Genomic DNA, 26,658 nt, shown 5'->3' with positions numbered 1-26,658 from the left:
AGGATCTTTTGGATCCAGGGTCTGTTTTTTCAATAGTGGGAGAACAGAGGCCTTTTTCCTGGATTTAGGGAATATGCCAGACCCGAGAATAGCATTCAGCAAGGGTGTAAGTGCTGTTCCAATGATTTCAGGAATTTCCTTTAGAATCCGTACTGGACAGGGATCGGTGGGGGCTCCAGAACGAATAGAGTTCAAGAGTTTAATAGTTTCTGGTGTCTCAAGGGATTTAAATTGTGCTATCACCAGTGGGGGGCAGGGGGCAATCTGGACTATCCAAATATGGGCGAGCGTGTGCCTTATTGTCTACTTGTGAGAACGAGGAAAAAATGATTTCTACTTTTTGTTGGAAAAATTGGCTAAGTCGTCACAGAGTTCAGAGTTATTCTGACTCTTAGGGACATTCGGGGTGGCAAGTGTTTTGATGGTTTTAAACAGTTCCTTCGAGTTTGATTTGGCCAGTGCTATTTGTGTGGTGAAGAACTTTTTTTTGGCTTCTGACAGGGTGATATACTGAGTTTGTATTTTTCCTTGTCCGTCTCTTTGTACTTTTTATGCCATGCTCGTTCCAGTTGCTTACAGGCCAATTTTTGGGCGCGGAGTTCCTCAGAGTACCAGGGTGCTGAAGGTTGAGCCCGTTTGGGGATCCACTTTCTAACAGGGGCGAAAATGTTGCATGTTGTACCTAGCCATTGAGTATAGGCTAACGTGGCCTCATCCACTTCCGAGGGGAGAGGGCGCATTGAGTGCCTCAGGGTATCTCCAAGTTTCTTGATATCCACACTTCCCCAGGCCCTGAATGCAATCTCCTGGGTTAACATAGAACAGGCCGGATGTCCCCCGTGTCTGCTCAGTTCAAATTGGATGGCATAATAGTCGGACCAGGAGAGAGGTAGAACTGAGGTACAGACCAGATCACTATTATTAGAAAAAATACCATCCAAGGTGTGGCCTTTTTCATGTGTAGGGGCCTTCACCAATTGCTTGAGATCCCCCGCCACCATAATTTGCTCCAATCGAGCAGTATCTGGGTCATGGGGGGGGGCCTCTAGATAGAAGTTAAAATCTCCCAGCGTCGTATAGGAGTCTAGGCAAAGCCCTTCCTCCAGTAGGGAGCCAACTGAGTCCAAAACCCCTTTTTAGGGCCGGGAGGACGGTAGAGCAATATCCCTTTGAAGGTCCTGTAATGCACCGAATGAAAGCTGAAAGCTAAGGCCTCACAGGAGGAGTTGGAGGCAGTATGGAAAGTAGGTATTAGTGAATCGTGGTAAATAACTGCCAACCCCTCCCCCTCCCCTTTTTTTATGAGGCCTATCGAGAGTATAACAGTTGAAACCCGGAGGGGTAGCCTTCACTAGATCAGGTCCTGAGGCACTATCTGTCCAGAACTCCATGACAAAAGCCAATTTTGTATCTAGTTCCTCAAGTAGAAGCGCGCATTCTGCGCTATGTTTGGTTAGTGATCTGGCATTTAAAAGAATACATTTTAAAGATCCTGCATCAGCTGTATTAGCCTTTTTGGCTGATCTGACAACTGGGCCTATGGCTGATAGGTCTAAAACATGGGGAAGATAAAGCCGGCAGCTAGGGCAAGTGCTTACCATGTCTTTGACATCAGCCTTTAGCGAGATAGGGGTACATCCACGTGTCCCCTTCCCAGGATTCAGCCTGGATAGCTCATCTTTGGAGTAGCTCAATCTGTCAACGGGAAAAGGGCCAGGGGGACTGGCCCTGTGCCCGGTCCGAGCACAGACGAGCGCAGACGGGCTTGCCTTAGGCGCACCTTTGACGCGCCAGCGGCGTTCGTGTCAGCATGCGGCCTAAATAGCCTGTCATCCAACCACTAGACCGCTAACCATAAAGATGGCGGCCTGCCGGTTCGGTCTTCCTCCCTCCCCTTAGCTAAGTCGGGCTCTGAGGCTATATTAGAACATTGGACTGTTCAAAGCTCGAATGAAGACAATGGTGTGTCTGACAGAAAATGGTGGCTGATATAGGCATTCTGTTCAAACATTCTAATGATTCTCTCTGCTCTATTTAATTCAGAACATTTTACTTCCAATTGATAAAATTTTCTAATAGTGTTATAGCCCTTCTACATCCAGTTACACCAGATATCCACTGTCCTCTGTGCCATCATAGGCCACAAACCCCAGTGCATTCCCAGAACTCTTGTAGAAAGTCGTGAACGCCTCGTATAAGCATTGGCAGCAGTCTGTAACTCTACTCTAGAACAGTTCATTGGTGGAGCTCCATTAAAGACAGCGTGGCAGTTGACAATGACGATTATTGACTGGCATTTACCCTTCTGCGCCATCGTTTCAATGTTTTGTCTTGTTTAATGTAAAACATTCTGCCCTCAATGGGTGCAACAGCATTAAAGAAGTTTTACCAAGTAAATACCCTTTCCTTTGTTACTGGCCCTTGCCTGTGGCACACGCTTAGAGAAACCACATTTTCCGTCAGAAGACTACAATATTAAAGTAGGAAAGGTTTGGGTCACAACATGGGAGGGAAGAGATCCTCAAAGCCAAAGGTTTTACCCAACTCAGCTAGAAAGACTGCCCACACGTCCACAGCAAGAGTGGTACACCGATAACATTTGCATCAAAGGAATGCAGTAGCAGACATACCTCTTGTCACAAATGGATTTTTGTGCATGAGCTAAATAGCTCTACTATGTATGCACAGTGGTGGTGTTGCTGAACGCGTATTGCTCTGTAAAAACATCACTCATTCTGTGAAGCCATGATAGCAATAACAGTTTTTGTATGTGAAAATGCTCATGAAAATGGAATTTGCACAGGATTCTAATAACTTGTGCTACATGTGTGGTATCTGTAATCTTTGAAAAACCCCAAAAAGTCGAATTCACAAGGGTTCTGCTGGTAATCTTCCACCCTGCAAACACTTGTAAATGTGCACCAGAGAAGTTGGAGTAAGTGTGTCTGCAGAGTGCAAAAGGGGAAGGGATCACCCCAAATTTCTAGAAACCTGGAAAAAATGCAATGCAGATGCACTGACCTGCCTAACAGAAACCCAGAGGTTTGTTTTCCAGTGGACAATCCGCAAGCTGTTATGCGACAGGGAGGATAGTTGTAATTTTCTAGTTTTAATACATATACATACAGCAAGCTCATACTTAACTATGGCATCACTTAACCACATGCTGACACTATGGGTTGGGTAGACACAATGAGTCTGGTTCACACAAAAAGAAATCTATCTTATTTTGTGAATCACTCATTGTGTCTAACCAACCTGTAGTCTCAGGCTATGGTTTAGTGATCAGACTGATGTAAGTACAGTGGTTTTGAGGCAGATACACACCGACTTTATTCATTCACTTGTTGCTCTGTTAGGCATTCTCTTTGCTTTAGACATGATTGTTTATCATTTTGTCTTGTTCATGTTTTTCTTCATTGCCGCTTCACCACCCCCCAACGCTACAGGAGGGTATGTTTCTAGGCTCTGAGCATCTCCTTTCTGTCCAACTTCTATATGTCTATCATTTGCCTATTTTCTATATTTCTTGTCACCATTTCACCTATTTTTCCCACCATACACCGCCTTACCCTCCCAATCTCCCACCAATGGCATAATGAAAATAAATCTGTTTCTAATAATGTCCCTGTCTGCAGCCGGGCCCCATGAGCAAATGCATTCATCACTTAATGGGTTGGGCCAGCTGTTTTGATATTAGACTTACACCTCACTTAATTTAGCTTCTCTCCATGTTCTGTGTAGCTTTGCTTTCTGAAATTTGTTTTCAAATATATTAATGTTTCCTCCAGGTTTGTATCTCCTGGCACACATCTTCTCTTGCCAATCGTTTTTCCCTGCTTTTTTTAAGGTGCATCTCTTTTGACCGCACCCACTTTGTGCTCAAATTTAATTTCTGCTCATTGATAGTTTCTGGGTTCTTCTCCTTGAGACTTCTCATTATTCTACTTGCCTCACTGCTTTCTAAAAACAAACTTTAGATCTATGTTTATCCAGGTTGACCAATTGTATATTTTTAAGCAATTTTATGACTTACAGCATTAAATTATGAAGTGCTAAGGGAAAAAGCATCAAACAATAATGAATGGTAATTTAAGTGTGAGCCTCTGTGTGTTAAATATTAAAATCCAAGAATGATGAGCATATAGCTACAATGGGTTCAGTTCACAAATGAGCACATAGCTATAATTGGTCCAATTCACAGACAATTTAGTGCACCTACATTTAGCTTAGATGTGCAACATTTTCACTCTGCACAAAAATTCCCAATCCCAATTCATGAAATTAGAACTGAGGGAATTGCCCTTGTCCAAAGTGTATTTGTAAAGTTAATAGGGGTCGCCTTCGTGGTCTATTGGCTTTGCCAGTTGTTTTTTGCTGATGCTGGGCAGCATCAGTAAAAAGTAAAACTCTTTTGGTCAATGCTGTGCAGCATCAGCAAAAAAATCTGAAAAAACAGGCATAGGTCGCGCTTGTCATTTAGTAGATGAGCACATATGTGATGCTGTATGCGTGCATGTATCATCACGCAGGTGGGAGTCCACTGAAAGGTGTGGGCACCATTTTCTTTATACTTTTTATGAACTGATCCAAGAAGGCAGGCACCAGTTTGAGGAGTAACATTTTAAAGATGTACCTGTCAAAAAGCGTTTTTTCTATTTCTAAAAACAGAGTGACGTGTCCGGCAATAAACAGCAGCTGTCAGGCCGTCTGATAAAGAAAAAATCTATCTAGATAGATAGATAGATATTTATTTTAATGACTGCAAGGTGTGGTGGGAGAGGAACAAAGGACCAGGTGGAAGGAACGCAATGGAAAGGGGGCGGGTGGGAGCAGTAGCATACAGAGGAGGGGGGGAAATAAATAAAGCAATTAGGAAAAAAGCCAAAAAGGAGCAAGCAATAAATAGGATGGGGGGAGGAGAGAGAAACAATGAGCGCGTGTTATGGAACAAAAATCAGCACATGAGGGAGAGAGCAAGTGGGAGGAGGAGAGAGCAACAAGGAGCAAGGCCAGGCCTGAGTACTTTTCCAAGACTGGAAACGTGAATAAACAAAAAACAGAACTGTGGTGTATGTGGAAATTCACCCTGCTCATATCTTGTGCAAATATTTACTGCTCGCAAGTTATGACTGTCACTGTTTTTCAGGAGTACACGTGTAATTATTTGAGAATACATCAACAAGTCAGACATTTCCCAATTTAACCCCAAACCAGGGATTGTGCAACCCCAGCTGCAGGGGTGTGAAAATACCCTGTGATGAGAAGGACTTTGTATGATGCAACCTAACAGTCTGTTCTTGTTTCAGTAAACAACCTGGCCTTGCTATAAACATCTTTTTAAAGACTGGGCCGAGTGTTTTGTTTCATGCTTTAAGGGATAACATTTTGTGCGACACAGCGTTACATTCAGGTATGCACGGAAGTATGCAGCACGGTGATGGATGTCGGTAACGGCCTAGAATAGACTCCCTGCGAGGAGAAAGAGCCCTGGTTCCAGACAGACAGGTTCTGGTCCATGACGCCTCGGCCTCTTGCATGTAACCTGAGCCTCTTGCATCAGCCGGGGTGCAGTAGGCAGGGGTGTTATGCATGTCCTACTTTCCACTGCCCTGCGTACACAACAAGAGTGGCTCCTGTCTGAGTCGGAAAACTACTACATCAAGGCTTTCAAAAGATGCATGGAACATGGGCTTGAACAGCCACGGTCAGGTTCAAAGCACCCGCTGGACCATTGTGCGCACATCCGCCACAGGACCGCCAGAAGATCCAGATCACGTCTCAAAGCGGCTAGTCGATGCCACAACCTGGTATCTAAATCAGTGACCGAATGTAACACCTGCAGAATCTTAAATCCAAGGTTCCCCTGCTCTTAAACCCTGCAAACAGGAAGTCCTTACATGAGAAGGCAATACACAGTGAAATAGTGCAGTGAAGGCAGCTGTAGCGGTATGGCAAAGGCATGTAGGCAGGTCTAGTGTTGAATGCATTGATACAGTAATCGTTTTAAAATATTTTTTGACATAGGTTTATATGGTATAGTAGGTTAGGTCAAAATAGGGAAAATATTTGACCATTAACAGGTTTGCACACAATGACCTCATTAAGAGCTGGACGCTGGCACACCACCCAGAGCTGCTTTTACAGAACTGCATATTCTTCTAAACCCTACATTCTGTTAATGTCTGTGGTTGGTGCTAGTGATTTTTGAAGTTTGGAGCATAGTGTTTTTAAGTTAAAAAAAAACTACCACTAAATAGGTGCTTCATTTCATTCATATAAGTATATTACAAGTTATTGGGTAATAACAGACAGATTTTGGTGTGTAACACACTCAAATCCACTTGATACAGTAAATACCGTACACCTTTCTTGCGTTAAATTTAGGCAGGTTGGACATGCCAAAATGTAACGAAGGTTGAGTTATTTACTGCAGCCAGTATCGGATGTGTTAATTACCTTAAAACGCGTAATTCCAACCCATGCATAAATAGGGGGTACACACAGGTCGAAATTAACCGACCAGTTCTTAATCAGGCCCAGAAAGCTTTAATGATCTCAGTTGCTGTCTCAGATTTATTCACAGTATGTCCCACCTCAATCTCTGAGGCCAGCTTGGCACTGGGTGGGGTTTGTATGTCATTTAATGGCTGTATCTTGATGTTCTTCACTTGCTCAGACTGAAAATGTCTTCGCCTAGAGCTGCAGAATTTAGAACTGGGTGAGCCACGTTCGAGTCCCAGTGTCGGCTCAGCATCCTGTGATTCTGGGCAAATCACTTAATCTCCGCACCTCAAAAGAAATCAAAATCTTAACCTGTGTAATGTAATCTGTTGTTCATATAAAGCACTCTAATGCCCTTGGGCCAAGTTTACAATATATATATTTATATTTCTTTCAATATATATATATATATATATATATATAATCTACTAGCGGTCGCCAGTAGATAGTTATAGTTAGGACCGTGTTTCCATAGGAAATCTGAAAATTCTATTTTGAATAACTTTGGCGCCGGTTGATGAATCCTCGCAAAATTTTCAAAACTAATGGGGCGCTCCGTTCAGCTCCTACCCTGAAAGTCTCGGGGTGATTCGTGAAGCGGGGGCCGAGAAAAAAGGGGGGTCCCAAAACGCGTTTTCCCCATGCATTTTCCCATAGGACCTTTAGTCGAAGGTACAGCCCGAACAGCTGAACAGAATTACTTGAAATTTGGCAGAGAGGTAGTCCTCAGGTCAGGAAAGTGCCTTTTGCATATATGGAGTCAATCTGTTCAGTAGTTCCTGAGAAAATTGCATTTAAAAGCACATACATATCTATAGCCGCGCACCGTGCGCGCACCCTAACGTGCGAAAGCGTAATTCTGATTGGTGGTTACATGTCAGTCAACATTCGAATCGGTCGAAATCAGGAAGTGTCGGCCGCCATTTTGTTTGTTGTGGGCGCGACAGTGAAAAAGAGAGGTGGCGAACGTGAAAAGGGGGCAGGGTAGAGAGTTCCTGACCCCCTAGCCTTTGTCAGTGGGTCCCTAAAGGACCCCGAAGGCAGAAAAAACATTTTTTTTTTTTAAATCGCAGGGTGCGCTCACGGTGAAAAACCATAAAAAAAAAAAATTTGCATTTAAAAAAACCGTACAAATTCACTTAAACCATAGGTTTCACACACGTTATAGTTGGGAATTAGCATTTAAAAAACCTTGCAAATTCACTTAAAAAACCATAGGTTTCACACATGTTATAGTTAGGTGGACATTTCACTCGTAAAAAAAACAATGAAATTCCACCGTTATAGTTAGTTCAGATAACTATAACTCGCGCGACCGCCACTCTATCACAAGGATGAAGTCATCAGTGATGTCATGAGTGATGCCACTGACCATGTCATGAGTGATGAAATATGTGACGTCATGAGCACTGGATTGCGGGCGCGCGAGTTATAGTTATCTGAACTAACTATAACGGTGGAATTTCATTGGTTTTTTACGAGTGAAATGTCCACCTAACTATAACATGTGTGAAACCTATGGTTTTTTAAGTGATATATATATATATAAATAATTTTTGATATATATATATATTTCTTTCAATATATATATATATATATATATATATATATATATATTACCTACTGGCGGTCGCCAGTAGGTAGTTATAGTTAGGACCCTGTTTCCATAGGAAATCCGCAACATTCTATTTTGAATAACTTTGGCGCCGGTCGACGAATCCTCGCGAATTTCTCAAAATAGGTGGGGCGCTACGCTCCGCTCCTACCCTGAAAGTCTCGGGGGGATTCGTCAAGCGGGGGCTGAGATAAAAGGGGGGTCCCAAAACGCGTTTTTCCCATGCATTTTTCCATAGGACCTTTAGACAGGGCTACGGCCGAAAGGTAGTCCTCAGGTCAAGGAAGTGCCTTTTGTAGGTTTGGTGTAAATCTGTTCAGTAGATTCTGAGAAAATAGCCTTTAAATCAATATATATATCTGAGCCAGCTTACGGTACGCTTACCGTAAGCTTACCATACGCGTACGGTGGCGTGCGCGAGCGCGATTCTGATTGGCTGTTACATCTAAGTAAACATTCGAATCGGTCGAAACCAGGAAGCGGCGGCCGCCATTTTCTCTCTCGCACTCTGAGGGGGGGGCTGTAAACAAAGGCAAAAAACATATAAAGGGGCTGTTTAGACAGCGCCCATGCACATAGCCATGTTAGTTGAGTCCTCAAAGATCCCCCAAGGCCAAAAACGGTAAATTTTTATTTTTTGAAAATTTCGCCGATTACGCTTACCGTACGCGTACGGTGCGCTTACGCTAAAAATTTTAATTAAAAAAAAAAAACACTTTCTGTGCATGGCATATTATTGTCATCACTTACAAATAAAATTTAACAGATTACCTATCACAAGGAAGCGCATAATATGTCCTCCATGTGCGCACGGTGCGTGCCCACCTTGCGTGTACGGCACTAACTGCGTAAAGTGGGCGCGCGGTGCGCGAAGCGCACCGCGTGCTCACTGTGCGCGCACGGTGCGCGAAGCGCACCGTGCGCGCACGGAACAAACTGCGTTAAGTGGGCGTGCACGCCACGAACGGCGTAAAGTAACTTAGCATTTAAAAAACCGTACAAATTCACTGAAAAAACCATAGGTTTCACACACGTTATAGTTAGGAATTAGCATTTAAAAAACCTTGCAAATTCACTGAAAAAACCATAGGTTTCACACATGTTATAGTTAGCGGAAATTTTACTGATAAAAAACCAATGAAATTCCCCCGTTATAGTTAGTGCAGGCAACTATAACTCACGCGACCGCAATCTTCTGCTGATGACATATGTGTCTTTATGAAAAAAAAATATTTGTAATATATGTATAGCTAAAAAGGTATGGAAGAAGACATGGGCAAATAAGTGTCTAAATACAGTATTAGCATCAGCAGAGGATTGCGGTCGCGTGAGTTATAGTTGCCTGCACTAACTATAACGGGGGAATTTCATTGGTTTTTTATCAGTAAAATTTCCGCTAACTATAACATGTGTGAAACCTATGGTTTTTTCAGTGAATATATATATATATATATATATATATATATATATATATATATATATATATATAATGAAATAAATGTGATCTGTGTACCCCAACCAGTGGATTTGTGAAAAAGGCGAGGGCACGGGCATCTGTCAGTCGGAGTAAGAACATTTCTTATTTGGGGCTTTTGAATTTAACTACAGATGTTCTGGCATTTTTCAATTTGGGCTGACAATTGAAAGTGTTTCTGCAAGGAACCTGGGTTGAGGATAAATGTGCATTGCCAATAATAACCATTTCTGTTTGTACCCCAATGAGATGGAGAAGGAGAGCATAGAACTAGAAAGAAAACAGCGGGACGTAAGAGGGGATAAGGGCAGTTGTTGTTTGGAATTTTTACATGGGGTAGGTTCACCTCCAAGAAGCAGCAGAGTGTTCCACAGTGAGCACTTTTATTGCAGCAGAAATTTCTCAAAAATGAAGACCAGTGCACAATAACTGTATGCTGTGTACCCCCCTTCTCCATTTGAACCTCATTACAAAAGGATAGAGGGGTACTCGTGTAAGTGGGGTAGTAGTAAGCAGCACACTGTATAGTTGTTGATTTTACAAACTTACAGCAGATCTTCCAAGGTCAGCGATTTAGCCACTGGAACACACCCCTCCCTCCAGTCCTGGTGAACAAGACTGGTTTTAAAAGTACTCGAATTGGGGAAGAGACATGAAGGTTAGGCTCCAGTACTAACTAAATAATACCATAGAGAGTTTCAAAACTGATCTCAACAAGTATATAATCCATAACAGATCTTTATTGGAAAAAAAAAAACCAGCAGGCTTCGAGCTCACTGGAGTCTGTCTGCATCTCACAATTTAGAGATGATGTTGGATAAAGAAGGCAGGTCTGGGTTTTGAGAAATTAAAATAACCCTGTCACGCACCGCCCTACATTTGCATGCATAATAAGGACAAACATTACCTGTTGGTTTTACCACCTTGTATAATTATATTTATGCACAACAGGATTCTCAAGTCTTCTGAATTGCCATAAAAAGTGGGATTTGAAACATGAGCCTGTTGAATCTCTCTGATATGTAACGTGTCAAACTAGTTGCAGAGTATGTCTTTTTATTACCAATAATGGTCCAGTAACAACTAAACTTTTTTCTCGTGGTCACTGAGAGTCTACTTGCCTCGTAAAGAGGCAAATCTTCAATTATTTCCTTATTCCTCATTTTCCTGAGTAAATTATGGTTGACTCTGACAAAGTCTGCCTTGGTGGCCTTTAAGGTCGAAATTCTGCCTTGTAGCCTTGAACTTCACTGCAACATCATTCCATACTTCATGGTAGAATCAGATTTGAAGACCTGCCGATAATATTGCTGAGTGAAGAGGGAATTGAAATTATAGTATGCAGCATGACCTCCCTGCCCATACAATTATTCAATGATGTGTTGTCATTGTAAAGTGTTTTGTCATGGCGGGGATGCATTACCATAGTAATTTGTTGATTGGATCCTGGGACTTTGCTGCCTCTAGCAAAAATTGGAATGGCACAGATATCAAACAGGCATCACTCACAATCGGTAAATTCAGCGCCAAGTACCCTTGTCTGCCATGTTATTCCTTAGCGTAAAAGCAAACCCATTGTGACCATAGTGGTCAAGTTAAACTAACAAAATGGTCAACTGGTCGCAAGTTGTTCATAATATAACTGGAAGGGTGTTAAACTTCTTCTCGGTGTTGAACGTTTTATGTTAAGTTTTGGTGCTAGTGAGTTAGCTTCAGTTTATTGGAGACACCTTTCATTATTGTTCTTTCAGATAAATCCATTTCAGTATAGGCAAAGCTCCTGGTGGAAGCATTTCAGCAGGAATGGGGCATCAGATAGGCAGATCTGGTCTTGAGTGTATGTGTGTATGTGTGTATGTGTGTTCTTATATAGGGCTCGACTTACCCTTGGGCATCTCGGCGCTTGCATTGGGAACCCGTCCTGGCTTTTTCCCTGTGAGATAACCCGTACTGGGCATCCCCAAGGTGAAAGCCAGGCATCCCGCCGCGGGGGGGCCGTAGTGGAGATTAAGCAAGCTATTGCCCAGAGTTGCAGAGTGTGAACCCATGATTCGAGTAGGCACCGAAGTGAGAATTATCGAGTCCATGGACACTTGGGCTCAGACCCGGACGCGTCGGGAATTGAACCCTGGTCCCGGGTCTGACCTCTGCTTCAGGGTATGCCTTCTCTAACCAGTGAGCCACACTCTCCCAGTGAGTGGGGCCAACAACATGGAGGGAGTGATGCCAATTTCAGCTTTTATAGTCAAGAGGTTGGCTTTTCACTTCAGCATTTGTCACTTCATATTTACTGATATTTTTTAATTACTTATGGAAGGTTATGTCTTGATCACCGTTCGACACATTTTAACATTCCCTTCTTTTAGTCAGCTCTGTTACATTTATATACGGTCTGTGTCTGAAAAGTTGTGTTCAATGGTTGTCCCATCACTGCCATCAAGAATTGATGAGGCCGAAAGAAGAGATTCAGATTTTTTTTTTAATTGCTCCACAGTAAAAAAAATAAAAAAATAACAGCACTGGGGCTTGTTAGGTTTCTTTAATCTCCATTGCAGGTCTTTCTACTTCCTTATTTCTCTTTTAACCCATTTCCCTCCGTGTCACTGTATTATTTTCATGTATCACATCTTCCTAAGGAAAATGTTCTGCTGCCTGAAGGATACCTCTTAGTTCTCTGTAGCAGACAGTCTGTTGGAGACATTGCTTTTTTGTATTCACTGACGAATGTTCAAATATTGGGCATGAACAGAGTGCAGATGGCAGCTTACTCGCCACATTCCTCCTACTCGGGTGCCAAGATGATGCCGACTATGAATGTGCAAGTCATCCAAGGAAACCCAACCTGCGCACGGCCTCGGCATGTGGAATCCGCCTAGGATGAGATGCTCACATTTCAAAAACTGTCTTGGCAGTGATCTTCTGAGCATCCAAGTTCATCTTTCTTTCCTATCTCGAGCACAGGACAACTGAATATTCATTTGCATGTTTATGGAAATCAATTTAGGTTCTTCTATAATTAGGACATGAAACACCTTTTAATGCTTCTTGATCCAGGGGGATATCCAAACCTATGTTTAAAATAAATGTTTCAGTCATACAACCAGATTCAGCACACACAAAACCCTACCAGAAACCAATGCAATTTATGAAAATAAGGACAACTTGTACTCTCAAACCAAGGAGGAGAAGGAATGTACTTCTGGTTAGTAAGATCAAAAGAGTCTCTTAAAAAGGGGAATAAAGCATGTAGGTTTCATACCTCTCACTTCTGAGTAAAGACAACCAGTTACCTTCCCAGATATTTTATACATATATATATCTCTAAAGAAACATCAAAAACATTTCCAACAAACACTAAAAAAATCGTTTTACTTTTCATTTAGAAATGTGAATTTTCTTATTTGTAGTTTATGTTGAACATTTACCCCACAAAGGGGAATTTCCACTATTTGTCAAAGGAATCTGAAAAATTGTGGGTACTATATGTGTGGTACAGCACAACCGGAAATGTCTCTGCCTTAGACTGTCAAACTCCATGTGCCAATATTTCTAGCTAGATTACCATAAGAGGCCAATTTACAACCACAGTTTTCATCCAGCCTGTTCACCGAGTTCATTGGAACCTCTTTGAAAGACTGGCATTGACGATAAACACCTAAGTGTGTGGAACATGCAATTTGTGAGGGCAAAATCCTGTTCCCGATTCACAGATTTAAGATTGGTGGGATTCTGGCTACACAAATGGAATTAAGCTCACTGAAAATTTGTAACAGTTTGATAGTAATTTCCTCTGAGCAACTTCATTTGCAGTGAAGGGTAATGTGGGCCCTCCTGAGCAGGTCCACCTGGGTGAGTATCCGCAGTCTAGTAGTCTGTGGGTGTTCACCAGCTCTACGCAGGCAGTTTCCCCACCCTGAAAATGCTTCCAAATTTAACGGGCAGGAGTAAATGCGTTTTCAGGGAAGAAACGGGAACAGAACAGCCCCCTTAAAAAATGGAATGATTTACTTTTATTTATTGTAATCCAAGTCATTCTTATGGAATGGAAGTCCTTCTAACACATCTCTTTTCACACCTGGTGGGCCTGGGTGTCTTATCTTCGTAGTGCTCATACATTACATTCTGAAAGTCATTCTTCTCCAGTTATTTCTAGTGCAATGCGGCAAACCTTGGACACCTTTGTCCAACAGGGCTCTTTTGTCACTGGAACATCCAACTCTGACACCTCGTCTACCTGACCTTTTATAGGGCTGTCCATTGTGCATATTCTTTTTCTTTTGTTCCCATTTTCTCTTACTCATTTTTGTAGGAATTGCTCCACTGGAATACCCCTAATCCCTCTTTCCCTAGTCTCCTGCGTCCCCTCTCTTTTCTCCCCCCACCCCCCATATACCCCGATCGATATCTTTTGTAACACATGGCTTATTAAACCGCGACTCATAATTACTTCTATTGAATGTGTTTAGGGGATTTTAAGCTCCTTGTTACCTTTCTACATATGCTATGTCTTGCCTAGCCTGTATCACTCTTTGCATTTACTATTTGTACTTTTCTTGTGTTTAAATTCCAATAATATTACTTGAACACTAAAAAAATGTGAATGTACCTTTGCCTTGCCTTTCCACATGTTCAAATACACACCCGTTGCCTTACTGGCTCTGCAAAAAGTTATACATTTGAATAGTCAGATTTCTTCGACTTGCTCAGTTATCCAGAAGTACCCCAGGAATGTTTTAGAATCTTAAATGTATTCCAAATGTAGTCCCAAACATGTATTTCAGTCTTTCTGTATCTACCTAACTCGAACCGATCATGTTTGTGTTAAAAAATTAACAAATCTTAAATCAGTGGCTTTTTTCATTATGCTTGGGTCTTAATTCAACCAGTTTACCGGTCTTATATGTAGAATGTCCAATAATATCCACGACTTGATTCGAAGGGGATAAAGAGGAGGGCAGGGCACTTTTGCTTTTAGCTGAGAGATATCTTTGCTTCGCATTCGTAGAGCGGAATTCGTGTTATATTTCCCTGCACTTGCTTAAATTTGTGCTGGGGATTGGTGTACGGTATCTAATTCATTGATGCCCAGGAAATGCGCTTGAAGCCACACCCTACAGGGCAGTGGTGGAATCTGTGTCCAGGGGATCACAGGGGTGGCCTTTCAGCACGTTTAGCATCAGCAAGGAGCTAAGTAAACAAGACATCCAATCTGCTCCGCTGACATGCTTTCAATGGAACAGACTTGTCTTGGCTATAAACAGCCTTTCTATTTCAGGAGCAGATCAACATGTTACAAGAGGCAGATTAACATGGCAAGAAAACCACTTCAGAGCCACATCAAGTGGAAAAACAGGACATAAATAACCCCAAGGCACCGGTCAACAGGTATATGGTTTCTAGCAGACCCCCAGTTTCCACAGTCTGTACAACCACCTTGCACATGGTACTTTCACCCACATAAGCAGAGCTCTCATAGATTTTGGTGTGTGCATAGAGACACACACACACACACACACACTCTCTCTCTCTCTCTGATTTTGCATTGAAAAGCATTTTTTTCTCAATGCATTTGGCGCTGTTCAAAGAATTTACACAAAGTTATCCCCCCAAAAAAGTCGATCCACTTTGGGTGGGGTGTAGTAAGTTTAGCGCAGGCCTGTTCATGGCAGGAGCAAAAAAAATGGGGTGTGAGACGTGACCTTTCCTAATTTAATTCCCATAGGATTATTTGCTCTCCAGTACAGAAAAAACAGCTGAACGTAACTAAACCAAACTTGGCATAAAAGTAGAACGTTACTCAAGGAAGTTTGGAGTAAATTAGGGTTAGTAAAGTGGTTCTTGTAGGTCTCAAATTGAGCTGAGCTGTCAATCAAAATGATAATATCTGGACTGGTATTCTGTGAATGGTCTGCAAACCCAAGGATGCAGACCTTCCGCAGATCCAAAATTGAGAAAATTCTCAAATCTTATTAGATATGGGAGTTTTTTCTTCTATCTATTTGGGTCCGCAAAACCCAAAGATAGGTCCATGGACCTGAAGTTCTCGAATTGCTTGGCTGAAACTAGCTGAATAATGTTGCAGTCATCATTACAGGACACTGGAGCTCAGACCCCAAGTCCTGACGAAAAAAGGAGCCATAAGGAAGCATCCCCTGAGCCTAGGCTCTGGTGGGACGGGGGGGGCAAGGGAATCCCCCAGTTTGAAATTTTAAAAATGCAGATTTTGCAGTAGGATGCGCAGGCTCCAAGGCTATGTTCGTTGTTCGCAGCCAAGCCCCAGAGCTTTGCGAACCCAAGTTAGGAGGTTGCGAACACACAGCCAGGGGCTTTAAACCATCTTTGTAAGTCCAGCAGAGTTTGATAGTTTTCACGCAATGCAGTAAATTAATCAAAAACCCTTGCTTAAAATATTGTTGTAGCTTGTGGCATTTAATTGCCAAATAGGGGGCAGGTTTGTTCATTTAAACATAACATTATTTAAACTTAGATCATCAGTGGTTTGGGAAAAATCCGACTGACTGACGACATACTCATAACTGAGTCTTTATTATTGCTAGATCTCGATCACCGAGTGCTCACTATATTCATAGGAATCAGCACATTTACAGCAAAATAAGCGAGGGTGTACAGCTGTTTTCTGTCGAGTTTTAAAAAATGTATGTGGTTGGTCAGAGGAATGTTTTGTCAGATGAAATATGCCCTTAGTGGCAGAGCATTGTAGGTAAGATGTCATTCTTTATCAGAAACAGAAAATTAACCCCTGATAATGCCATTCACGAAGTAAAAAAAATAATGGTAGGGAAAATACGTTTTTTGAGCAAAGAATGATGACTGACAAATACAACAATGACATGCTCTCTACCATTTGCACGGATTGCTCATATTTTAAAAAGACGAAATAAGATTTACACTTCATTGGAAAATAATGCGATTCCACTGCACAGCCCTGGTGACACCATATGCCACTTGACCTGTCTTTTCATGCTCTGTCAATTCATGTTAGTGCTACCCTCTTCCAATTCCTCATATACATATGAAGAAACCCAGAAACTGCAGGATCGCAGAATGTGTTTAGTTTGTGAGCCCTGGAAGTTAGGTGGAAATTTATCAAACTTGCCCACAAAGAGAGCTAGGCTTCCTAGAGGTCCCCCAAGTTCTTATCTTCAGCTAGGTTGCATCTGAGACCCTCTTACCAAAGGTACACTGGACGCCATTTTGTCTTCTTGAACATGGCGGTCACAGTATGCTAGAAATGCTGCCGCAGGGCTTCTGCTGGGAATCCCTAGGCACCTCTCAGTCCGAAAACATCTGCATAAGCTGCATTGGCTCCCAGTCAGGAATCACATTATCTTTAAGGCCCTATGCATTACCTATAGAGCACTTCAGGTTACCGGCCCTATGTTCCTGAGACGCCCACTTTATTGGTATGTCCCAAAAAGGCACTTGCGCTCTGGAGGAGCTAAATTGCTAGCAATTTCAAGAGTTTTCAAATCTAGCTGGGGTGGCAGAAGCTTTAGGGCGGCTGCCCCCAAGCTCTGGAATGCACTCCCTTTCTCCATTAGAACACTTCCAACTCTATTTTCCTTTAGGAAGGCCTTGAAAACTTAGCTGTTTGAGAAATAGAGACCCATGCCTTACAGGAACATGCTTACTCTATCCTTCAGCGCCAAGACACCTTCGGGTATTCGCGCGCTTAATACATTTATTAACATAACTCATATGACATGCACGGCAGCTGACTTCCAAAGCATTGTATAGAGGCTGGTTGACCATACAATTAGATCACTGTTTTCAAAAACACTTACAATAGACTCCTGCAGGAATCATATATTTACTTTTTTATTTATATTTTTTAACACTATTCAAACCATCTTCCAGTAGCCTCTAATCCCTTTGACTGGGTACACAGAATCAGGAGAATAAATCTAGTCCTGTTAATGAACCGTTCATTTGGAATGCAATTATGAGCTCTTGGAATTCATTCATCTTGCATATTGATATGAAGGTGGCAAAGCCTTGACGACGTCAGCAGACTCTGAAGTGAACATGCCGAGGGGGGGGGGTGGAAATCGGTTTGAGACATCTAATCAATAAAGTATGTGCTTAGGCCAAATGTTAACTTTGTACTATTGCAGTTCTTTGAAATTAAATACTTTTATTTGCCGGTTTGTGTTACAAAGAGGAGCCACATTTTTAAATTTAGTGCATATTTCAAAACATACTGGTACCTTGGAAAATTATTGGTAAAAATAGGTATTGAAGAAGTACTGTTTTTTAAAGAATTAGGGAAGGTAAAGAAGTAGTCTGACTTACTTAGCCTAGCATTTCACATAATCCTACTACGTTTTTTCTTAAAGTTTGGGCTTTGCACATATTAGATGCCACACCTGTTTATCTTGACTTTGTAAAATACCTGGTAAAGTAGGTTTGCATGGAATATACTAGCAATAATTACTTTTTGACTTGTCTTTAGGCTGCAGCGTGTATGATTTTGGAGATCTGAGTTTCACACAAGTCCCCAATGATGAGCTGTACAACATTGCTGTCAAGAATCCTCGGACTGTGGGATTAGCAAGCCAAGTGGTGTCGGACGCCGTGAGAAGCGCAGTGGGTGCGGGGCACACTTGTGTAACGCTAGGAGGTGACCATAGGTTAGTAATACCAGGCGACCGAAACTAGAGTGTTTGTTTGATGTTCTTCCCTTGCATACGTTATTTTTTTTCTAATTGCCCCTTTATGCTGAACATCAGGCGAAAGGACCTATACACAGGGAGCAACGTGTATATGAAGAGTACGTTCATTCATGAGTGAGTCCCTGAGTCGTTACAGAAAAAAATTCTGACATATTTAGATGAAACTGAGCAGCAGGGCTTAGTCCTTAGAACACAAAAACTTAGTAGAACAATACAAGGATTTTTGTGCCAGAGAAAGAGGTCGGTCCACATAAACATTTGTAAAATAGACGTAAGACCTTAAAATACCCCTGGCCTTAATGACACAAACCACTAAATACCTGTAAGCACAGTACAGTCAACATTCCTTATGATGTAAACTGAAGAGAATGGATCTAATCTCTTTTTAAAACCTTTTTTTTAAGGTTGTCTAAGACAAAAAGCAGAATCTCAGGTATTAGAACAAAGATCTTAGCATGAAGTCCTGCAACAATCAATTTAAGTTGCTGCTGCTGAGCTAATATTACACACGATGAAAGGCTAATGCACAGTGGCAAACTTGTCCTAATTACCAAACGACTACAAACAAATCAATAGATCCAAGACACAAGACTGAAAACACAAGTTACAGTCTTAGACCAAGTCAGTCAGATGCTTTACATATATATTAAAGAGCAGAGGAGATAAGGGAGGTCCTTAGAGGGCCCAACATGGGACCTAGCAAGTGGAGAATAGAGATCACTCATGTACACTCCCTTCTGGAGAAAAATTATTTTAACCTTTTCAGGGTCGGCTCCAAGATCAACAATACCAACTCCGAGGTAATGCAAGATCCCATGATCCTCTGTGTCAAAGGTAACAGAAAGATCAAGTAAGATTGTCATTTACAGGGATTCTTATTCTGAATTTGGTTCAAGATCATCCCCACCAAATGGAGGTTAGCAGAAAGAATATGAAGGACACATGTATTGGCAGAACGTCACTTTAAAGAATTTCAACAAGTTAATTCAAATTTGTGTTAAAACTGTTGTTGCAAAAAAAAAAAAAAAGGAGTTTGCCAATCCGTTTGACCATCAAAATATAGACAAGAATATGTCTAAATTTACTAGACGATATATGTATGGTGGCTAAGTTAGTGTTAATTAAAGTGACATCGGACCTTTTACTTAATTAAAACAATAATCAGATTACTTTAATTAAGCCTACCAAGCATGCGGACTCATTGATGCCACTCAAAAGGAAAGCAATCGGCTATAAACTAAGGAAGCCCATCAATTTTATTTATTTGGGGGTTTTCATACAGAACAGACTAAACAATCCTACATGTGGTAGAGTACTATGCAAAGAAATTGGAGGAAAAAAACCTGGAAGAAATGTAAAAAATGATTGTGCAACCTTCGAATATTTGAGTGGAAAACACTAATAAGTTGTATTATCCTAAAGGAAAAGTAATGCACCATAGTATGAACTTGATTACTATGAGTTTCTGATCAAAGTACTCCACAGGTCCCTTCAACACTGTCATGCTTGCTAGATTTAACAAATCATTAGTCCTGAATATTAAGTATGTCAGTGCTTATTCTGTGTCCGATTGGTACGAACTGCTCTAGTGACCAGAATGGCGACTAGGAGGCCATTGCATTTTTTAAAAACTTTTCTCAACTGAGAACAGTAGTTCTGCGTCACAAGGATTGAAACCGGAACTTTAAAAGGAAAGACAAAGCCTTTGTTGTATTACGACGATAATGAATAAAAATAACGAGGGATGAAGTGCGAAATAATTAGTTACAGTCATCTGCAGGAAACCAAGAAGGCAAATATGGATAAGAAAGGAGGCGGTGACCTCAAGTTGCAGAAATAGAAAAGGGACTTAAAAGGTACCCAGGTTACCACCAGGTGAAAGCCTTGCCTAATCTTTTCATCCCTTAAAGAGGAAGGCTACACAGAAATCTAATGAGGCATGAAAGAAGAAATGTGGACATTCGCGGAAAGAGCTTGCCCGAAGAAGTGGGTGTAGATGTTGCCAGATTATTCCTTTAAGAGGAAGGGAATGTTCAAGCCTTGCTAAATTATACAAAAACGTCTGAAAGATCAAGCAAAGCTCCAAGTCTGCCATCCTGAATTTAAGAACAATCCAAGAGTTCACCCCTGAGGCTTAATAGGAGGAACCTGGTCTGTTTTGAAGCCAGTTAGTGCTTGGATAAGCCAGCGGCTCAGCTCATAAAGCCATGTGAAAGTTCAACTTCCATGCAGAAATGTCCTTTAAGAGTATTAATCCACATATATGATTCACAAATGTGGACTTAAAGCCTTGTAGATTTACAAGAATGCCATGGGACCCATAAGGTGTTCTTTTAAGGGTATATTAACAAATGTTCCCACGGCCCAGTCCCATCCTGGAAGTAGTGAGAGATTTACTTTTTGTTAAAGGCATGGTTAAATCCATTTCCGGAACAAAAATGGAAAGAACACTGCTTAGTTTATAAATTTAAAAAATGAGTGCTGAAGTCCACTGTTTTTCTTAGGAGCCTATCACAGGCGCTGCTGAGTGCCAAGATGGACGAATACCAATAATACGAAGACCTTATGCCATGTATTCCCTAACACTATACTTCCTGGAATCACTCTTGCAGATTCTTTTTTTATTTGTCATTGCTTTCCATTCATGCCCTTCTTTACCCACCACACCACACACACACACTTTTTCTTCTCTGCCCTGTGAGAAATTCGAAAAAAAAGTCATAAAGTCGGCTTCCGCTAGAAGCCTTAGATCTCCCTCCTAGGACTTCAGGACCTGAGCCTTCTAAAGCCTTGCTGAGATAAAAGTGTCATTAGAAACACCGGAACGTATTTCCACGCCTCCCTGGCAACGAGTGGGGTCCGTCCTACCATGACCCAGCTCCTGAGAACTGGCCTTGCCTTTGCACTGAGAAGGTACGCAATTCGGAAGCAATGAACAATAGGGAACAGGATTAGTCCGTTTTAAGAACAAATGCACCTTTGGCCAGCGGAGCCGGTCACTTTGTCCATTAATAAAGGGATGGAAAAGGGAATTTATGTTCTGCAGCAAGACGGGCGTATTAGTAAAATACTGCTAAATGGGGTGTGTGCTCTTTGTAAATGTTTGTTTTCAGTGCTAGAACTGCACAGTCTTATTCGACTGTTTGATAAAAGTGGAATTCATGGCCAATTTGTATGTTTCAGCCTCGCGCTTGGCTCCATCGACGGCCACGCCCAGCAGTGCCCGGACCTCTGCGTCATCTGGGTGGATGCGCACGCAGACATCAACACCCCGCTCACATCTCCTTCTGGAAATCTCCATGGCCAGCCAGTGTCGTTCCTGCTGAGAGAACTGCAGGATAAGGTACGGGGCGGCCTCGTTCACCTTGCAGCAGGTTTATATTTATCTCCTGAGTGTCCAGTTTCGGCGAGGGTGGAGGCCTGGCAGGGGCAGGTCCTTTGCCAGGCTTCTGATTGGTTGGTTCAGCGGAAACATCCAGTAACGCCAGTGTCTCTGTGCAATCTCTCTGGATGCTGTAGCGCTGGCAGGCCGCCAGGAGGGGCTTTTGTAAAAGAGAGGACTCGACAGAAAACCATGCCCGGGAATACACTTTGTCGAAAACGCATTTGCACCAAGGCCCATTTACCATCTATAATCTGATCTCTTTGGCAATTGGTACAGTTTTTTTAACCTTCTCTAAGCGACAGGAATTTTGGTGTCCTTAAGACATGTAAATTGCCGAGGTCCCAATAGTCCAATGATGAGGGAGAGGCAATCCTGTCCAAAGCCAACAGCAACCCAAGCTGTCATGATGCAAAGTACATTTCAAGGAGATAAGATTCTCCAGCGTCCCAACACGCTGGTGAAATCCCTCATTGCTGTACCATTCAAGTTCATTGCACTTTCTACCTAGTGCCAGGTGCCTGTTTTCATTATGTGCTGTTAAATCTCAGGCTTATACTTCAGCATGATTTTAAAGCCATATGCATTTTAATGCAGTTAAGTATGGGGACCAGGATTAACTAACAAACACTGCACTGTGTAATGTGAACAGAAAAAGAAATAATCAGCGCCCTGTTGAACAAGAGTCGCTCACCGATTTGGTTTTCGGCTACACTTCCAAAACATTTTTTTTTTTAGCTTCATGCTAAGCATTGTGCTCCAGTGCAAAGGCAAACTAGACCTGGCTGGTGCGAGATATGCCCTCGAGGTACACCCTCCAGTATTAATTCCAGTGCAAGGACTATACATCTACGGGTAATTACACACCTCGTTACGCTTAGAAATTTTACTTGTTGTTCAGCAAGCCCCTTATGTGGGTCTGGCTGCATTTGCTATTGGAATTTCATACAAAGACTGGTCACGTTATTTTAGGAGCTATAGCTGTATGAAAACCTAAGGTGCTTACACTGCCTGTTATGACCCCTTTGCAGGGGGTTGCTGCGATGCAACATGTAAATTGTAAATTGATACTTGTATAGCGCACTACTCACCCGCAAGGGTCTCAAGGCGCTTGTACGAATACCGCTGTGGAACCCATCTTGGCTTTCCCTGTGAGGCGTCCACTCCTGGGCACCCCCAAGGTGGAGGCCAGGCATCCTTAGCGTTGTGGGGGCCGTTGTGGAGATTAAGCAAGCTATTGCCCAGAGTTGCAGAGTGGGACTCCATGATTGGAATAGGCACCGAGGCGAGAATTGTCAGGTCCGTGGAATTTTTGAGCCCAAGACCCACCGAGGCGGGGAATTGAACCCTGGTCCCGGGCCAGACCTCTGCATCAGGGTCTGCCGCTCTAACCATTGAGCCACACTTCTCCATAGGTGCATCACCGCACTAGAGTCCTCATTTGGTACTAGATAATTCCTGCATGTGAAAATTGGCCTGCGCGGGTACCACAGAAGACCCTGTGCAAGCAACCAGTAAATCTGGACTGGTATTTCTAAGACAGGTGATTCCTTGTACTCGTTAGGTCTGGTCTGTAGGCAAGACCTAAAAAGTACAAGGTTATTGAAACATCTCTTGCGGACCATACCACTTACAGTGGGCATTGTGCCAGTCGATGGCTTTCCTTCCTCTTTTGTGTTTTCTCTGTCATGGATCATAGCTTCTTTACTGTCCTTTTGATTGGCTGACATATCCTGCCATTGCACACATTCAGGAACTACTTGTTTCTTTTTCATTCAAGACTCCATGAAAGTGCATGTTTAAAGGCACTCTACCGCATGTGCTGCTCCCCCTCAAACAGTTGCTCTCATTGTTGCTCCCCACCTCTCCCAGCATGTCTGTAAAAGCACAGATACAGGTCTATTTTTGCCAAGGTATAACTAAAGAGCAGACTTTAAGGGTTGTTTTGTTTATCTCCTGCATTCCACATATTGCACAAAAGCACATGCCTTGGCACACAAAAGATTTTATAGCGCTGGGGGAGGCTGGCAGCTACAGTCACTCAGCTGGTGTTTGAGGCAGAAGTGTACTTTGCTTGACTGAAAAGCAGATGTCTCCAGGAGGCCCATAAATATCCACCCTGGGCTACCTCACATGGGCCAAACGGTTGCAACATAGTTCAGCCGGAGTCCAGTGGAAAGTAAATTAGGCTTTGGCAAGTGTATGAAAGTGGATGATTAGTTTCCACATTGACAGATAAGGCCCCCACCTGCTCGATGTCATATAAACTAAAATAAACCGGTGTGCTATCCTGGGTAACGTGACAGAAAGCAGTCAGACTTAAATCAAAGGCAATGTGAAATTATTTAAGCAGTTCAGACACAGTAGAAAGAGTCACACAGAACAGAAAACTCCACAATCAATTTAAAAAATAAAGAGACAAAATGCAATGAGTAAAATAAGACCATAATTATGAAAATCTAATATGAGGAGCTGGAGATACGAATTCTGAAAGTTTTAAGTAGAAATAGCACCGCTAAGCGCCAATGATAGTCTATGGAAGCAGTAGACCGGGACCTAGGTGTGATTTTTGACCAACTGCAACACAGGCCTATTTGGAGAGACAACGTAGATTGGTCTAATAAATGTCTGGAAGTCACAAAGTTCGACAAAGTACCACTTCAGCAAGGGACTTTGGTGGCGATTTATATGTTGGAGGTATGTATAATTCGTCGCAACGGAGTATTCATATCGCTATATGAAGATCCAGCTGCACTCGTATTTAAATGCGGGCAGACCTTCAGTTTTGCCATGCTGGAGACTACTCTTCTCAGACAGCCCGAGGAGTAGGGGTAGTCGGAGAAGTGGCTACATATCCACCAGCCTAGATAAGATGGGCAGGCATGTAGTCATTTTTTATTGTTTCGTACTGCAGGAAAAAACCTGGTGGTAAGGAACAGTAAAAACATTATAACACTCCCCCCGCAATGGGTGAAGACTTCCATGGCAAGGGGAGTAATATATTTTTTCTTTACAAAAAGAAAATCCCATTTTTGCATTTTCTTTTTGTGAAGAATTTTTTTTTCTGTGCTACAGGGCTGCGTCCTGATGACACAGACCCTTAGCCCATCGTGATATGCATTGCCGGGAATCACTGTGAGTGTGGTTCCTGGCAGTGTTTTTATAAATGACCGCCTGCTTGGAGGTCATTTATAAATTTGGTGATCATAGGGGTGAATTAATTTACTCCGTCTCTGCCAAAATATAAATCACCCCTCTATCATTTTTTTTAAAGAAAACTATTGAAATTTCTTCTGTCCCAATGTAGAAAGGGACTTTGTCATGTTTTGAGAAGAATCTTCCCCTGTGTAGGCTGCCACAGTGGAACTGAAGTCTGGCTACCTGAAGCACATTGGTCCTTCTGGCGATTTTGAGATTTCTCACTGAAAATTCCAAATGCAGAATGGGACTTAAGTCATTTTTTTTCGAAGGTGCAGGAATCTTTGAGCAGGACAAAGCTGAAATTCCATCCGATGCTGTGCAACTGGCAGTCAGATACTTTTCCTAGGAGGTCCCACTGAGGCTCTGGAGGAAAGGTTTTCAAAAGTTTCCAAACTTTCTTCTGGTTCCCAGACTACCACAGGAGTACACGTCTAAGGACCTCAGGGAAAGGCACTTAGAAACTCTCAAGGTCAGAGACAGAGGTGAACAGCAAAGTCTAGTCCCAGTCCAATTGCTAATGGTCAACTGGGCATTTCCAGGAAAAGGCCTCTTGCAGCTTGTTGTGTCTCCGTAGCCACACAGAACGTCAGCCAACTGAACCTTCTTTGATCTGGGTGCAAGACGCAGTCCATTCTTTCATGGGTCTTCTAAGGTCATAGATAGAATGACCAGTGCTCCTCTGATCTTCAGCGTTTCCAGATGTGTCCTACTGAGGGTACCTTGTGGTGCCACATTTATGGTTAGCACTAGCTAGTGGGTGAAGGGGACACCTATGTAGTGCTTAATTTTTGTTTAAAAAAAAAGTACCAGGCCCATCATCAGGCCACCTCAGCTTGCACCACCCATTGCCCTATCAGTGCTGTCAAACACAGTACAAACACAACTACTAACCCTCACACTCCTATAAGTGTTCAGAATATTTTAGGCCAACAAAGCAATAGGAATTGCTAGGGTAGCAGTTATTAGTCATTTTTTGACATATTGGATTAATAAACAACTATTCTGTACTCATCTATGAATTACACAAGCGCCACCACCATGTGGCAGACTGTCATAAGAGCTGGTGTTGACCATTAAGTGCCGGTGACGAGAACCGTAAACCACTGGCTCAAATTAAGCACTGCTCCTGGGCACTCCATAACCAATGGGATGAAAGTTCTCAAGGGCAACCCTCTCCACTTTTTCAGAAGTTGTTGTTGGCCTTACTACAAGCAGGCCAAAAATGCCTTGTGTCAGGGCAATGACAAGATAGAAAAGTCTCCAGACACACTAAAGTTGGGTGCTGGGGGTGTGTATGGGAGTATCCTAGGGAAATCATCAGCATCCTCCCACATCTAACACTAAAATTCTGTTTGAAGCAGGTTTGGACCGACGATAAAAACAGAAGACTGACGTCTAGCCTCCCACATCTAACACTAAAATTCTGTTTTAAGCAGGTTTGGACCGACGACAAAAACAGAAGACTGACGTCTAGTAAAACAAAGCAGGGTCCCTCAGTGAACAGAGACAAGATACACAATAATTGTTATCTGGTCCTGTTTGATCCCTTTGAAGACCACAAAAGTCTTCAAACGACATGTCAGGGAGGATTTGACACTTGTGCAAACAGGATGACCACAGCTCCCACCCTGAATATTCTGCTGCGCTCAGAGGGGTTCAAACGGACCTATTGCGTATTAGCTCCTTAGAGGAATTTCACACTTAATTCTAATTAGCCTCTTGAAGTCACAGATAGGAAACTGGAAACTTTCTAAAAGTTACTTTGTTAATATTTTTATTACGACTTCAG

At 42.4% G+C, this 26,658-nt stretch overlaps 1 protein-coding gene across 1 annotated transcript in view; it reads left to right on the top strand.

Annotated features, from left to right (window-relative positions):
• Positions 1-26,658, top strand: part of ARG2 (arginase 2) — a 57,238-nt gene that overhangs the window by 14,498 nt on the left and 16,082 nt on the right. Inside the window, exons 3-4 of the mRNA XM_085627148.1 lie at positions 18,067-18,244; positions 21,470-21,629. Coding sequence (XP_085483274.1) covers positions 18,067-18,244; positions 21,470-21,629 — 338 coding nt within the window. The remainder of the gene's footprint in view (positions 1-18,066; positions 18,245-21,469; positions 21,630-26,658) is intronic.

Source organism: Triturus cristatus, chromosome 9 (genome assembly GCF_964204655.1).
Source record: "Triturus cristatus chromosome 9, aTriCri1.1, whole genome shotgun sequence".
Lineage (NCBI taxonomy): Eukaryota > Metazoa > Chordata > Amphibia > Caudata > Salamandridae > Triturus > Triturus cristatus.
The sequence above is the reverse complement of the archived record's forward strand: the minus strand, read 5'-3'. Positions and strand labels throughout refer to the sequence as shown.